This window comes from Fulmarus glacialis, unplaced genomic scaffold (assembly GCF_000690835.1).
Source record: "Fulmarus glacialis isolate BGI_N327 unplaced genomic scaffold, ASM69083v1 scaffold11657, whole genome shotgun sequence".
Classification (NCBI taxonomy): Eukaryota; Metazoa; Chordata; class Aves; order Procellariiformes; family Procellariidae; genus Fulmarus; species Fulmarus glacialis.
In genome coordinates this window covers 28-16,388 of record NW_009225117.1, presented here as the reverse complement: position 1 = coordinate 16,388, position 16,361 = coordinate 28, and the positions used below count along the sequence as shown (strand labels likewise).

The 16,361-nt window shown below is 35.9% G+C and overlaps 1 protein-coding gene across 1 annotated transcript; it reads right to left on the bottom strand.

Annotated features, from left to right (window-relative positions):
* Positions 1-2,619: 2,619 nt before the first annotated feature.
* On the bottom strand, positions 2,620-15,908 carry LOC104072353 (leucine-rich repeat flightless-interacting protein 2-like; the record flags this gene model as incomplete). Its single annotated transcript, XM_009582376.1, has 9 exons — positions 2,620-3,544; positions 4,298-4,402; positions 5,517-5,596; positions 6,637-6,757; positions 8,218-8,267; positions 9,614-9,746; positions 9,990-10,091; positions 13,981-14,073; positions 15,816-15,908. Coding segments are annotated over 9 exons (888 nt in total), but the record flags the coding sequence as incomplete, so codon positions are not given.
* Positions 15,909-16,361: the final 453 nt, after the last annotated feature.

Below are 16,361 nucleotides of genomic sequence, written 5' to 3'. Positions count from 1 at the left end.
CCTTAATGATTCTATGATTCTATTAATTTCACAGCATGGCCCTGAAATTGAAGACTTTTCTGATCTCTTTGGGCTTTAGTTTAGTGAGATCATGCTGGTCTATCTCTATGTGGAGGACATCCTCTTGTGGGGGATAGAAAGATAAACTCCGTTACTGAATGTTGTAGATGTTACCCTAGTAAAGATAAATGCACTGGAATCTTTTATAGCTCCTCGAGGGAGCAGTTAGGAAAGGCAGAAGTATTTTGAAAGAATTTTCCCCCTCCCCCTGATATTATAGGAAAACGATAATGAAGAAAATCCTTAGAAATACCAACATTTTGTGATGTGTCCTTTAAAGCCCAACTGACTTGGTGCTTAAAGATTAGAATCCTGGTGTGATCAGGAAGTCTTAAATTCCCTTATGAACTACTCCTTCCTAACAAATTATGCCTAGGAAGTAAAAGCAAAACTTCCTTTCTGGGAAGCTTTGGGAAACATTCTGCATTTTCACTGTTAATGTAGAGCATCTTCTGAGCCTGTGTTTTGCCTAAGTGATAGGAGAACAGAACATACTTTGTTTTTGTTTCTGTACTGCAGAAAGAGACCACGGGAAGACACTGACCTAGAAATGGAGAACCATGACACCAGAAGGGAAACAACTGCTCCCTGGAAGAATAATTATTGACTTGACCATTGTATTGACTTTTCAGGAGGAAATTAGTAATCGAGCACATGCAAGTGAACAAGCATTTTGCTTTTCAAGATTTTGTTATTCCACCAACTAAATATGATTGCTTAGACTGCTGAGGGGAAAAAAAAAAAAAATTGTTAAAGGTGGCCAATAAGCCTGCTGTGCTGCTAAGTGAGCCTTTAAAAACGTTTGTTAAATGTCAAGGGCCAAACTTTGAACAGGCAGCTACTAAGCACCATGAGCCATACTGGAGAACTGTTTTTAAAACTTTAGTGTACCCTGTTAGTAGACAGACCTTTTATACATTCTAAGTAGTTTGCAACATTAACTTGCATTATAACTAATAGCACTGTAAAATCACAGCTTGAAAAACAAAGTCACTCTGTAATTTTCAAACAAATGTCAGATACGATATGGTCATTACAAAAATTTTGTTGAGTTGCATAATTCTGAAATAGTTTTATAAGGAAAACTTAATAATGGGACAGGCTTGATAATCATGTTGGTTCTATTTACTGCTTTTACTTTTCATTTTTATTTGGATCTGTCCCACTTATATGAAGGGAGTTCAGAAGAATCTGGTGAAACATTCTTACTTATGGTAAGAGTTGTTTTGCAAAAAGGTAAAAGGTTTGCAATTAATTCTGAGGGCTGTTCCCTCTTAGCTCTTTCAGTTGCCTTAAGAGTCATATTGGATCACATAATCCAGTATTACTGAGTTAGTCTAGATGCTGGGAATCTCATGTTCTGGGTACTCTGTTGAATCAGTTTTGATTTTCTGGTAGCAAGAACTGGGGAAGCTCTACAACTAAAATGGCTACACTAACAGAATCCTGTAACAAACAGCTTTTCAAAAAACCACTAAAAATCTTAATCTTTAGAAAGGATGTACTGATGCTTTACCTGTGCTCCAGGAAAAGTTTTGCAGTAGGCTAGTAACTCTGAGTTAGTAACTCCTTATCTGACTGTCACAGTTTAATATTGAAATCAGTTTTCCCCGTGCCATAAGATGTCCAGCTTCAATGGGGTGGTTTAGAGGAAGTGAACTAGAAGGAGATGTGCTCCCCACCATATGCCAAATAAGGTTTTAGCAGAGTTTTGTACATGTGAATATTCTCAAAACCCCCAAAGGATCCCCTTTATCTTAAGTATACACACCATTCAGAACAACTAATCCAGACCCTGATAGTTTCTTCTGAACAAGTACACAACAGAATGCAAAGAGTTAACAGCACAGACAATAATCTATGTGATCACCAAAACACAACTGTCTCCTATTTAATGAGTAGGCCTAGGGAGATCTGCTACTTACAAGGAGGTTTCTCAACAGGGAAGCCATTTTCTTTTCTAGGTCCAAGAGGCATCCAAACCAAAAGAGACAAAGTTTCAGTTTTGCACTGTCAAGATGGATGTTCCTTGAAAAGCAGCTCTGGTACAAGCAGCAGTACTAACCCTCTGGATTCCAAAGGTCCCAAAACTGCCTTGCTTTGAGAAATACTCCTGAATGGTAGCAATATGAACAGGAAAACATCTGATCTGAGTCCAAAAGAATGATTCCTCTCAGATGAAATGTTGGGCTCCTGCTGGCTTCAAGCAAAGTCCAACACAGGGGCACTGCCACTTCAAATACTTCAGAATTGCCACTGCAGGTGCTGCTTATTTTCCACCTGTGATGTGCCAGCTTGAAAAGAGTGGAAGTTCTTAATAGCATTCACTGTCTATAGAAAGTAGGCTACAGACAAAACCCACACTGTTCCAGAAAGCACCTTCTTCCTTGTACTGCCCCTTTCCTCCATGGCAGTACTGTCAAAGAATAGCAGACCAGGATAAGAAATCAGAAAAAAATTCAGACTCACTATTTCAAGGCCAAAAATTTACTATTCTGCAAAGATTTTGCTCTGTCCTGCTGGTATCTCAGTATTTAAAAGAAAACACAAAACATCTGGTTTTGGTCAGTAAAGTGTCCATTTAATAAACTCCTTAGCCACATTTCCCACCCCTTCCTCCCACCCTAACATTTCAATTCACACTTAAGCAGCAGATGTCATATACTTTGATGGTGTACAACAGAAGTTTTTAAATCTGCACTCTTAATACTAAGAGCATCAGGGGCTAGTTTTTGACAAAATTATCTAGAACTCAGATGTGCCCATGCAAAAAAGCAGATTTTTATATACAGTCCCTACTTTTTTCTTACAAATTTAAATATTTTACAAAAATGCATTTTCAAAATGTATAAAGTTTAGTGAATACCCCAAATGTATCTTAAAATAAAATGTTATCTGATTTCAAAGGTTATTTCAACAATGAAGTCTAAATTGCACCAGATAAAAGGCACTTGTGCTGTGTGATGTCTTGAGCAAATATGTTAGTTTATAATACAGTAATACAGTGTCTTCTTGAATTCATGCAGCTGTCTCCGAGCATCAAGCATCATTAAAGCAGCCAAAAGAGATCGTGAGTAAACTTGATTCCACAGTTGTAAAAACATTTTCTATCGCTAAGTTGAACATACAGCATTGTGCTCCAGCTCTGACTCTAGAATCAAACGCTATAGAAAAATTGCTGTCATTCACATGGGAATTCAAACTACATTTCATTCTCTCATAAGTTACAAAAAGTATGCCATTTAATTATGAAACTAAAACACTAATGAACAGCTCAGTGTTCAAATAGTTTGTGCCAATGAAAGTCTGTATTTAAAAACAAGCTAGGGGCTAGTTATTCAAGGAGCAGTGCATCATATTTTCAGTTTCCACTTCACTGTTGAGATAAAAGCGCAGTCCTGTTTGCCTTCATCTTCTCCAGCCTTTTCATTAAGTGGCTATTGGTCATTTCCATCTCTTCTATCTTATCCAGTGCTGTTCTCAACTATAAAATGAAAGCAAAAGTTATCACTTTAAGTTTACTTGGACTTTCTGCTGTTCCTAACCTTTGACAGAGGAAATTAAATCAGGAATACAAGTATTATATGCTTTATAGAGTGCCACATAAGTTAAGACACAACACTTTCATTACTGCAGTCAGATGAACCGGAATTCAACTGTTAAAAAAATAATTGGGAAGCAATTGAAACATGGAACATGTACTCATTCCAAAAGAACTAGATGCCTGCAACTTCCTATTACATGCTCCTTAAAGATAAAATCCTCTCCACCATTGTTACTTGCTGATAGATATATATTCCCGTGGGTAGCAGGCATCATGCTAGTCATGCAGCAGCTCTTAAGCAAGCATGATCAACAGCTCAGTTAAATGCAGCGTCTTCCCAGCTCCCTGTAAGGTGCATGCTGGAAACTTCCCAGGCTGGCACTTGACATAGGGAGCATTCAACTCCCCTGTAATTTTTATGGAAGGATTAGTTTAAAATAGTACAAGTTATCACATTTAGAAGAAAGTACAACTTGAGATCCTTCCTTTCAAGGAAATTCGTATTGAACTGTAATTAGTATTCCTTTTATGTGCTACAGTTATCTTCTGTATGCAACACAGACTCGGAGGCCTTCTCAAAAAAACACTTAAAAGCTGTAAGCAAAGATTACAAAAACAGAGCTTGGAGGCAAAGGACAGAGCAGTTCAAGACTGAAAGGAGCATACAGCTGAAAAGGAAGTCAGGTCAATTACCTCCCGCTGAAGCTTCCTCTTTTCAGCTTTGAGTTCATCTTCTACTTTTTCTGCATTTTCTGCTGCATTTTTATACCTTGCAACCTGCCCCTCAAGTCGTCCAATCTGCAAATCCAAACAATAAGAAAGGAATGATTACTCAGGTGTTCCACCCTCAGCTCACCTGCCACCACCTGTGCTTCCCTATCTGAAAAGCCACCATAACACAAGGCATCCTGTGAATCATCCATAGTATCTCCCTCTGGAAAGAGGAGGTTTAACTGTGTTAGCAGCAGCCATAATTGCAAAGAGAGTGTTTAAAAGAATAAAAGAGTAAAATAAATTGTGGGCAGAAACTTGGAATACCCTTCACTGCCTGTCCCTCCCTGGCAAAGGTCACAGGAAACAGTAGAGAACATGTAGTATAGGACACAGCTGAGAAGATACAGAAGGTTAAAGAACTAAGCAGAGAGAGAAAGGGGGGCGGGGAGAAATCAAGAATTGGGGAACACATGGGATTAAAAAAGATGTAAAGTTGAAAAGCAGAGACCATATGAAAAGGTGCAAGGTAGAAAGGAGACTAAGTTACCAGGACATGATGCAAGAGGTCTTGAGCTCAAGCACAGAGTTCAGCAGTAAAGAGGGGTCTTGAGACAAATCCTGATTGCAATTGCAATCTGCAGGTGTTAAAGCCCACTTTCTGGATTGTTATATTTATAGCTCCCTGCTACCCCCAAACCCATACAACAGGCTAGTAGCCTGTTGCTGTGCGAGAGACCAACTATGCGTCTCATTCAAATTTTAATCCTTGATGTGATTTGTAGGTGATCTACAAAGATGCTGAATTATAATACCATGTTACTGACTTACAATCAAAGTGTGAGCAAATCAGTGTTTTATATATATATAATCTATAAAAACAAACTCTTGAATTTCAGAGTAAATCATGTACCTTCCACAGTCTATACAAATTTCTTACAAGTAATTAAGCTACATAAACTGATTTTCTTGAACTAGTAGCTTATTTTCTCTTATGGTTATTTTCTCTTATGGTTAGACTATGTACAGGTATTGAATTGCAGGAAATATGCAAAAATACAAATGTAGTGCCATTCTGTGCAAACTAAAGAACAAACAGTAAATCAAAGTTTACAGTACTTTTTTCAACTATGAAAAACTATGAAAAAGTGTGCAGAGCAAGTGTAATGACAACAATAAATATGAAGAAAGACACACTTACATTTTGTTCCAAGGTAGTTATATCTTGTTCAGCTTTTGAAAGCTTAAATTTGTATTCACTAATTTGTCTGTTGGCATCCCCTAGACAAAAATTGACATGAATATATTACTCAAAGCAATTATCTAAACTGGCAGTTTCCCTTTTAATTAAAATTCATTTAAAAGACATTTCATTGAGAAGCCCGTATGCAGGACTATAAAGCAGTAAGTGTTCTTTCAGAAATCTTTTTTGAGAGTATGAAAAGGAAATACTTTTCCTATTATTTAGAGAACACAACTACTGTCTCTGTAAGGTGTGCATTAAATCTCAGATGTATAAATGAGATACACACCTTTTAAAACACATATTTAAATCTGCAAACGCATCTCTCAAAAAAGAGAATCAACACAATAACCAACATACGCTGCAAAATTGATTAAATCACAACAGACATAATACCAGCAGCATTTAGCGTAGACATCTGTAGTAACATTTGAATGATAAGGAGCACAAGGCTTGAACCTGCCTGACAAACTCTAAGGAGCTTTGCAAATTATTTTGGTGTTATATTTTAGCCCTGACATTGCCAGTGCTCTGTTCATGTTCATTGCCACAAGGATATTAAATGACAATCTGTCAAACAAGTAAAGTTTTCAGCTGAAGAAATAGCTTGCTTGAAATGGAAAGTAGCTTAGTGCTTCTTTGAAGCAACACTGAATATTGTGTTAAATTTTAATAACTTCATGTTTTGCTTCAGAGAATAATAGTCTTTTAGATTACGTTTCTGTATCAAAGATTCAACAAAATAAAAAAATCAGGTAGAATATATTAACAAAATATCTCAGCTGAAATTCTATGATCTAAAAATTGAAATTGTTCAAGTAGTGGCACCCATTCTAGGCAAGGTCATCAACTGAAAAATAACTTTCAGTGTTGAATAACACCATCCTGGGAAGAGGCAGATTTTTAAGCTATTCTGCAATGAGAAATTTCCTGCAAGGAGATATACCAACAAAAAACTAGCTGCTCAATGATATATTCATTCACAATACTACCACTGCACAACAATATAGGAAAAGGAGTTGGAAGAGTGTTTCCTCTCCCCAGTAAGAATACCTCTGAACAGTAACCATATACCTACTCTGCATTTCAATTAGCTGCAAGTCAGAACCGTTCTCTAAGCCTATGATATCTGGATTCATGCCATCACTTTTAGAATATTTCTGTCGTTCTTCTTCCAACTGCATCTTCAGTTTTCTAACCTGAAAAAGAAGTGGGGTTTTGTGAAAAAGAGACTCCTGGAAGTTCAGTAGTTGTGTATCTAAACATTCAATGGGAAAAAGGCAAAGCAGTGCTGAGATGCCACTGACTGAGATGGTTCTGTAAGCAGGAGCAGCAGAGTCATGCAGGCGAGGCAGGGAAGCCAGCCCCTGAGGCCTGTGGCTGCAGTCCCCCATCCCCGTTGCTGGGCGAGTGCCCTCTGCATGTCAATGCACAATCCAAACCCACCAGTTTGGTCAGTGCTGCAGGGATCTCTGCGCAATTCAGGGGCATCCAGTAACTCTAACAGAGCTGCCTTCCCAGAGGAGGAAGCGGTACTAAACTCTGTTTGTGTGTTTCTTCTACTGTATACCTTTTACACTCTAAACACGTATGAAGATAGTGAACAATATCCTGGTGAGTTTACAGAAAGAATAATCCGCAGCTTTTTTGGGGTCCTCTCTTTTACTCCACCTGGAAGCAATGGTCCTAGGCAAGTCTGTAGTGCACATCAGTTTTAAATGGTTCCATTTTATGCTACAGCAGCTGTCTTGGGATTTTTCCAGTAGTCAGGGAACATTGATCCCTCAGCTATGTCCTCTGTGTCTGGGGTTTATGAAAGAAGTGGGAGCTACTTTTTCGACTCTTATCAAAATATTGCCCTACAGATTAGTGGTATGGGAGTTATACTTGCAAAACTCCCATTCATGATATAAATCAAATATTTTAACAATGATTTTTACAATTATATGGTGATAAATATGCATATGCATCTTTATATACTTACATTTATTACTTATATTTAATAGCCTTGATTCAATACTAGAATTTATTGGCATTCTAAACCAAGTATCTATACTAAAATTAAGGTACATTCCCAGCAAAAACAAATGTTGACAACATCACATTAAATTTGCAATGTGTTCAACTATGGTATACTTAACAATTGTTCAATGGATATATGTTTTCTTGAGTCCTCTCTTCTCAATACTGAACTGAATTAAAATACAACTACTTTGATAATATTAATTTACTGTTTCAGTAATGGAAATGATCAAATAAAAAGCACCACTTAGCGATTTGGAAGAGAGTGCCACTTGAGCTTATGAGAATGTCATTTTACTGACGTTAGTATTTCCACATAAGATAAAATAAAAGAACGAACAACTTCAAGTACATGCATTAATAGTAGAGTCAGCAGCAAGTTAGATTTCAGCTAACCAGTTAGTGAAATGAGGGTTGTTTACCAACCAAGATCAAAGTCACATGGATAAGGACACTAGTGAGAGGAGCTGATAATTCCTAGTAGCCAGCCAGGTAAGAAGTTGACTATTTTATTTTGTTTCAGTGCTTAAGTATTTGATTAAGCACCTTTGGTGCTTAATATTTGTTTATTGCTAATATATTAATAGTCTGCAAAAGGATACAAAGGTCTATTTCTGAAAAGAATAGCTTATTTTACCTGGGACAATAATTCCTCCTTTTCTCCAGCCAGTTTTCGTAGCCGGACATCTAAAACCAAAGAACCCAGTTAAAAACCAGAGAAATCTGTAACTAAGAACATATATTTCATAACTTTTTGTTCATTTTCAAATAAAATGCTGTTCAAACTTAAAGCTAATAGCACTGGGAGCATAAAACTTTGATATCTCACTAATAACAACATACCAGCCTTCAGTTAATAGCAGAATAAAGGGAAAAATATTTCATTCACACTGTTTATTAGTATAAATTTTAAAAGCAAGTAATTCTTCAAAGTAAATTAACTGAGGATTTTTTTTTTAATAATTAAACACAGTTTTGTCCCACTATCTAGAACAGCCAGTTCCAACAAAATTTTCTTCTGATTGTATACTCTTTTCCCTGTCTTATTCTTAAGGATTGCTGTCTCTTCAGAGAAGGCACTAAGCTTCCCCACATGTTTAGAAAGTGTTCTTAAATCACAAAAAAAGTACTTGGGAAAGGACCCACAGGAATGTTGCAATATCTCTAATCAGTCAGAAGATCAGTAATGGCTACAAAACAGTCTGTGAAGTAACACCGTGCTAAGATTAGAGCAGCTCCCTTGGAAATTGTTATTTTGACAGTAACAAAGCATAAAGACATCTGAATTTCACTATGATGGAGCCACAGCAGAAACATGCATCTAGTCTAATATCTGTCAAAACAGAAATATGTAACTATTATTATGTTATGTACAAATATAATGCAAGTGTATAGAGATGTTTCTTTGCATGTTAAATAAGAGAGTTTTACAGTGGATTGACTATGCATACAATAACTTGTTCAACCTAAGGATAAAAGCAAGTTAAAATAAAGGCCTCCAAAACCTGTATCCTTCTGTTGTCTGTGTCATTTTTTGAATGTTTTTAAAACTTTTTTTTTCCCCTTAATTAATGTGATGAAAAACTGCACTTGCTTTACACTAATAAAGGCAAAGCATTTCAAGGAAGGGGAAAGAATATATAATGCATTTTTTTCTATAACAGAAGTTCTTTCATTGATTATACATACTTTAAAAGAATTTTTTTTCATGAAACACAATGGAAAGCATGCTAATCCAAAAGACTATACTTTTAGGCGAGATATTTTTTTCCAGTAATAAAACAGAAAGTGGACCAAGAGATCTAATCAGTTACAAACGTCCAAGCACATACTATTATTCTTTTTACTGAAAAGATACATCTGTCTTTTTACTCAGCGTAAAAAAAAAGAGCCAATCTTGAAAGTTGTGTAAGCATGTATTCCAGAAGCATCATAGGTATCTTTTTGTGGCTGTAAATCACAACCCACCGAACAGGAGGGAAACAAAGACTTCAAACACTCTCTCTATATAAAGAACGTTAGGATATTTTTACCTAGTGGTCCTTCTCCTGCAGATTCCAAGACTTGAGCAGCTTCTTGTGATACAACTGTTATTGCACCAACCACTGATTCATGGTTTACATCACCATTTGGTGTGCCATCTGGAATTATAACTAATCCATGTTTCTAAAAATACAAAAGAAAAAAACACTAGTCATACAGCAGTCCTAAAATATAATTGGACAGAAAAGTTTTAAAAAAGGTTTTCAAGTTGATTGAAACAATTACAATGAAATGCGCCGTTTATCCAACCTAAGGTCACGTTTTGAGACTGCACAAGAATAGTAACCATTCTTCCTCTTTCCTTGACCTTGATTTCATACCCATTCCTGGATTTCTGTTACTGTAAAGTAACTACTACCAACATACCTCTCCTCTCTTCATTGTTTCCTTCAGGTCAGCCAACTCCTCTCTGAGCTCATCTCGCTCATTCTTAATGCAGTCAAAGTAATCTTTCTGTCTTTCTAGGGCCTGGGTTCAGGCAGATGGCAAGAAAAAGAATGGCACAGAGAAAAAGCATATGACAGATAGCAGAGAGATTTTCTACAAGTAAATACAAAGAGCTAAATAAAAGTAAAGAAATTAAAAGGGGTATTTAATATATATAAACATACATCTCTGATAACTACCTTTTACAAGTCACATATCTAGCCTCATTACTGCACGTTTGTCATGACATAGTTTTTTCCCAGGTGAGTGGGAGATTTTTATTTAGTGGATTCTATTTTTGATAGATTTTGATAAACTAAATTGAATACCAAAAGAGTAAGTGATTCTTCTTAATACAGGCACTCTGTGGCCAGAAATAAAATTTGCTGGAACTCAATTGGCAAAGATCCTAAAACATTACGTTCATTGAACTAATTTCCCTACCTTTTATAAGGTATAGAAGTAGAAATTTTACCTCATAAAAGACCCTGGATATGTAAGCCTGTCATCCACTTACAAATACTAGTTTATTTACTACTGCTTAAGAATTACAACCACCCTTTACTAAAACCAAAGCAACAGTTTTAGAGGGAAAAAAAGCAGGAAACACTAGCAGCACTATTTTAGCACAAGAAAGGATTGCAGCTAGAAGTGCAATACGGACGTAGATGGGTTTGCCTACCTATGCTAGAGCTGTGTTACCTGGCAGTTAATCAGACATTTTCACTTGACTGGGCAGAATCCCAGTATTCCATACAAATTCAATACTGCATGCATTACAAATAATCCTGACCATACAGCAACTGCAAAAGTGTACACACATTTTGCCAAGAAAGTTATCCAACTAAACCTTGCGTCATGCATGGATGTTTAGGAATGAACTGATACGAAGAAAGAAATGAAGGTGTATACCTTTGTATTACAATTGCTCCACATAACAACTGCAATATGCTGAATTTTAATAATTATCTAGAATCTGTATACTAGAGCAATGTTTTAATGCATTACTCAATTTCAACAGAAAAATTTAAGTGCTGTTGCACTTCATTTATTAGTATGTAAATGTAACATTTAAAATATAGGTAATTCAACATGCGTGAAAGCATTAGCTGTCACATCATAGTTTAAGAACTCATAAAATGTCTTTTTATTTCCTAACACATACTAGATCTCTAACTACATTATAAACAGCGTGAAGAACCTTTTGTGTTCCATTTAAAGATAACATACAGCTTTTCCATTTTTGAAGAACAGCGGCAGAGATAGAGGGGGAAGTAAGCTCACCCACTTGAGAGAATTGGCACAAAGGCCCAGAATCACACTGCAGGCACAGATTCTCTGTGTGCTTGGCAGTGCCCTGTGATGCTGCTGACATTTCCCAAAACATCCTTTCTATCTTCACTCCCTATGCAAAAGTGTTGCAAATCAGAAAATTTTGATGGAGGAAGAAGTGAAACTGATAAAACCATAGATCTCTACCTATGGAGAGATTAGTAATCATTATTCAAAGTTGAAAAACTTTAGTAAAACTGCTAGTGTTCGTATGCTCAGGGGTTATGACACATGACATGGATTTTGTACTAAATCCACTCCTGCAATTCTTCTACGTGGGGCGGGGTAGGGAATAAAAATCAGGACAACTAAGCTCTGCAGGCATGTTTTAAAATACCAGTATGATTAAAATATGATCACTTGGCAGAAAGCATATTTGTCTGGGATCCTATTTTCCAAATGTTCCAAAAATCTTCACAAAATCTATACTAAACTCAGACACGCCATTGCTAATTTCAAACTGGCAATGCATGTACAATTTGGAGCCAAACAGTAAGATAGCTGTATATTTCAGGAATGTAACCTGGAAGTTATAGGTCAGCGTCCGCAAATTGATCTAATTTAAGACCAAATGTAACTGCAAATTTCAATCACTTTCTAGGAACAGGACAATATAAGAAGGCAGGTGTAAAACAGACTCATGCTATCTCTATTCTGCTTGCCTCCATTTCTTCCTCCGAGGCAGCACCAGTCTTGCATACATTGTAAAACTAGGTTACAATTCTAATTATAAACTACTTCTCTATGAAGCTTCTCAGACTTCTGAAGCTGGAATAGAGTAAAAATTAGAAAAAATAGTGAGTATTGGGGAGAAAGACAAAAAAACATGAGCTAAGAAAAATATGTAAATGTTTTTACATAACAGAAGTGAAAAAGAAAAGACAGCAGCATTTTTTACATTTTAAGAACTAAGAAATTTCAATTCCGAGATGGTAAAAAAAAACCTTGAAAAAATTCCATTTATGGTGTTTACAAGAACACAGAAACTAGCAGGAAAGTTTTGGCTAAAGGAAAAAATATCTTTGTCAGTCTGGCTGGTAGCTAGTTTTTTGAACGTTAGATAGATGATATGCTCTGTACTAACTCTAGCTATGTATTTGAAAGAGAAAAAAGTGCTTGCACAAAAAAATTGCACAAATTGGGACAGTCCAGTACACAAAGGTAAAGAGTAAGTATGGTTAATTAAAGATAAAAAAACCTTTAAGAAGAATGTTCAGAAGAAAACTTAAAATATTATTTTATGATGGAAGAGAGGATTGCAATATGGATTGAAGAACAAACATGAAATAAATATGGACTGAATAAAGACAGTATTAACAGGGCTTTTTTTAACTGGGCACCACCAGTTAAAAGAGAACTTTTCAAAATGACTTGAACTCCAGCAAATACAGCAATTTTCAAAGAAATCTGCATATGTCAAGATCTGGTGTAAAATTCATTTAGTTAGAGAGAAATGACCCTAGAGTTATTAAAAAGCAGACTATTCCTTTCTAAAGACTACCCAGCTAACTCTCTCTAACCACCAGGCAATCTACTCGCAGCCTAGAACAGCCACAGGTTCAGAGCCATGTAGTTATCACGAATGATTAGGCTGACTCCGAGACAGTTTTACCACTTCTGTGCTGCCCAGAAGCAAAGCTGACATTCTATATTAGCTGCGTAGTGTGTATCAACTCAGTTCTTCCCGTACCACCTTCCTTTCTACACAGGAGCCCTACAGATGCTCCTCAAAAGGTCCCATGCAATCACTGTTTCGATTCCAACTCTCAATTCCAATAGTTGGCAACTCTGGTATTTTGTTTGTGGAACCACAAAATCATCTTGGTTCAGTGTTGGATCCAACCTAACCAGCTCTAGAAGGATCAGAAGTGCAATATAGGAATGTGCAAGTGTGCGTGCAGAAGTCAATTCAAGATTGTATTTTTTAGCACTAGGTATGCCAAATGCAAGCACAATCTACAAATATTCACTGAGGCTTCTCTATATTTTGACCCTTAGCTCCTGTAGCTCCCTAGGTTTTCCATTATTTGGGGTATTTTGTCTCTCTTATCCCAGGTAGTGGAAAGCAGACCATTTTAAAATCCACTAATTGTTATGCAAATTGTTAAGATGCCAACAGAGGCAGGAGCCAAAGGGCGAGCAAGGTTTAAACTGTTCAAGTTTTGAAAATTGTATTTGCCTCTAAGAAGATTAAAAGCTTTAAAAATAATTTCAAATCTGTATAAAATTATATTATTGCTATGTCACTATGGATCAATATACAGACCCAGCAATAATTTTTATGTTTGTTAAGAATAAGGAAATGGTGACTTTTTCAAGCCCTGATTACAGGTAAAAAGTGTTTTGTAAAAAATTATAAAATTGTATGCATAACAGTTTATTATGTTATAGATTTAATTAGTATTATTCGTCATTATGCAAGTAAAGATGAAGTGGAGCTCATTTTCTAAAGAAAAGAAAGACTGCAAGATGTTTTAAATATTTAAATTGGGAATGGCCTTCATTTCTTTGGAGTACACAGCATTCCTTGGGGGGTGTGGGGGACATCCATCTACTTCTAAAATGAAAAAATACCTTTCCCCCCATATTTGTTTCATACCCCTATTTTTTTATCTTTCCAATTAATTGTCTCCTGGAGATCAAACACCTCTTTGGTTATGGAGTCTATATTCTGCTGCATGCGTTGATTCTCCTGTAGTAAATAGGATGAGGGAAGAATAAAAGAGGAAAGAGAAGTAAGGAAATGGGGAAGGAAAAAAAAGCAAAAAACAACATTCAAATAGATAAAGGAAATTAAATAGTAAAAGTAAACCAAAGAGCTTATGAGCATGAAGTTAAAGAAAAAGGGTGCTACTAAGTGTAACACAGTATTTCCCTTAACACTGCATTTTTCTGTTTGCCCTGCAAACATCACTGAAATTCTTTGCTATGCTCATATAATTATGTATGAAGATAACATAAGAATTTCTAGAGCTAGAAATAATTTTTTGCCTTCCTAATGTGTGAACTTGATTTTACATCTGGGAATGGAAGACAAGGTCTTTCTGCAAAAAGCTAAATGGCTTCCACTAAATTATCCGTTAGTGTTAATAACTGGAGAAGTTACACAAATAAATGGTAAATATGGGGCAAACTATCTTTATCTTTGAAGGGACTACATGCATTTGGTGAATATTCAACATGCATATGCTACATTCTACCAAAGCAAATACTCCAGACAAATCTATTGTATATTCTTGGTTCACATACTTTTTTAAAAAAACAAACAAACAACAACCACCAAAGAAGAAGAAAGTATAAAGTGTTTTTTTCCTTCACAGTGAAGTCAAAGAGAATCCAGAGCAAGTGACAGAGCTACAACCAGAATTTGCCAAGTTTTTGCTTGTCAGCATTAATCTGCAAAATCCTGCTGCTTAGGCTAATCTTACTCCTTTTCTTCTGCTAGTAAGTCATATCAACTCCAGTTCATGAAGTATGTTATTTTCTCAGTAATCATCACCAATCTGGGACTTTTCAGAAGTCTTTTGGAATTACTGTACTACTGCCTGGAGAGCACAAGAACTTAATGGGGAAAGAAATCAATCAATGAAATGCAATATTATATAGCTTTTGAAAATCAGGTAGTGGAAACTTTGACCCATACACTTAAAATCATCAATTTTTACTGAAAACTAAAAGGCAGTGGGAAAATGATGTACTAGTTGAACTACAATTTACAGTGCTAGAACCAAAATCAACGGGAAATAGACACCTGCATATTGTTGACAATATATAACTTTGTGGACCATTTTAAAATTAAGATTGATAATAGCTCTGGGATTTTAGGGCACTTTTGTTCTGGAAACAAATCAAAGGGGGGAGAGGGGAAAAGAAGAGGGGGAAGAGGGCAAAAGAAAATAACACACCACACACCCAGCAACATGGTTATGACCCAATAACATGCTGACCAGTGTTGCTTTATTTATGCTTGACTGGTAAGTAAACAAACATTCGCTGCTGCAAACTTCAGTGGTTGATGCTTACAAAAATCTTAAGTAACTGAAAAGGAAACTTTTGGGAAAGGCAAAGAATAATATTTGGTATTATGCATGCATCAGAACTTCTGGCTATGCAAAAAGATTTTGGCCATACAAACATTAGTTCTGCCCTCACAAGGAAGAAAAGATACAAGGCACGTCCATGAGAGATCCACAATTCTCACAGGAATTAAGGATTTTACACATTTGAAAACCTTGCAGAGACATTTTCAACTTTATAAATTAAGAGAGATTGATAGCTTAAATTCTACCCACTAACACAAGAAAAATTCTTAAAAATGCGAAATAATATTTAAGCTCATTTTATGTACAATGGCTGTTCCCATTCAAATCTTACACCATATTTCAAGTAACACAAAGCACAAGTTCTATCATACACTATCTCATATAAACATACCTCTATCAATTCATCTCTCTGTCGAAGGCCCTCTTTAAGTTCATCCAGCTTATGCTGTAGAACACTGCATGTGTGTTTCTGTCTTTCCAATTCCTATATTAAATAAATTCATGATTTATTTTTATTCATGTTGGGTTTGACACTCATTTTCAATATAAAGTTTAAAAAAGTTAGTAATTGCTCTTAACATAACATTACCTAAGAAATTACTGCAACAATTTGAGAAATTCTACCTACCAAGTGGCTAAAAATCACAGAATCAGTGTTTTAGGTAAGTTCTCCAGATACTTACTATACAGAAGATTTTATTTAATAAAATTTAGAGTGGAGAGAAAAGATGCCGTAAAGGTTTAAGCACAATATTAACAAGAAAAGCTCAGATGCTGAATTTATCTAAATATTGCTGGAAAAAATTGCCACACAGATCTTCCCTTTCCAAGAAAGTGGGACTGAACATGTCCAATTCAAATGCATATTTTATCATTAGTGTATTGCATTAATTAAACACAATTATTTTGCATTTAATTGGGGTGGGGGGTGGTGCAG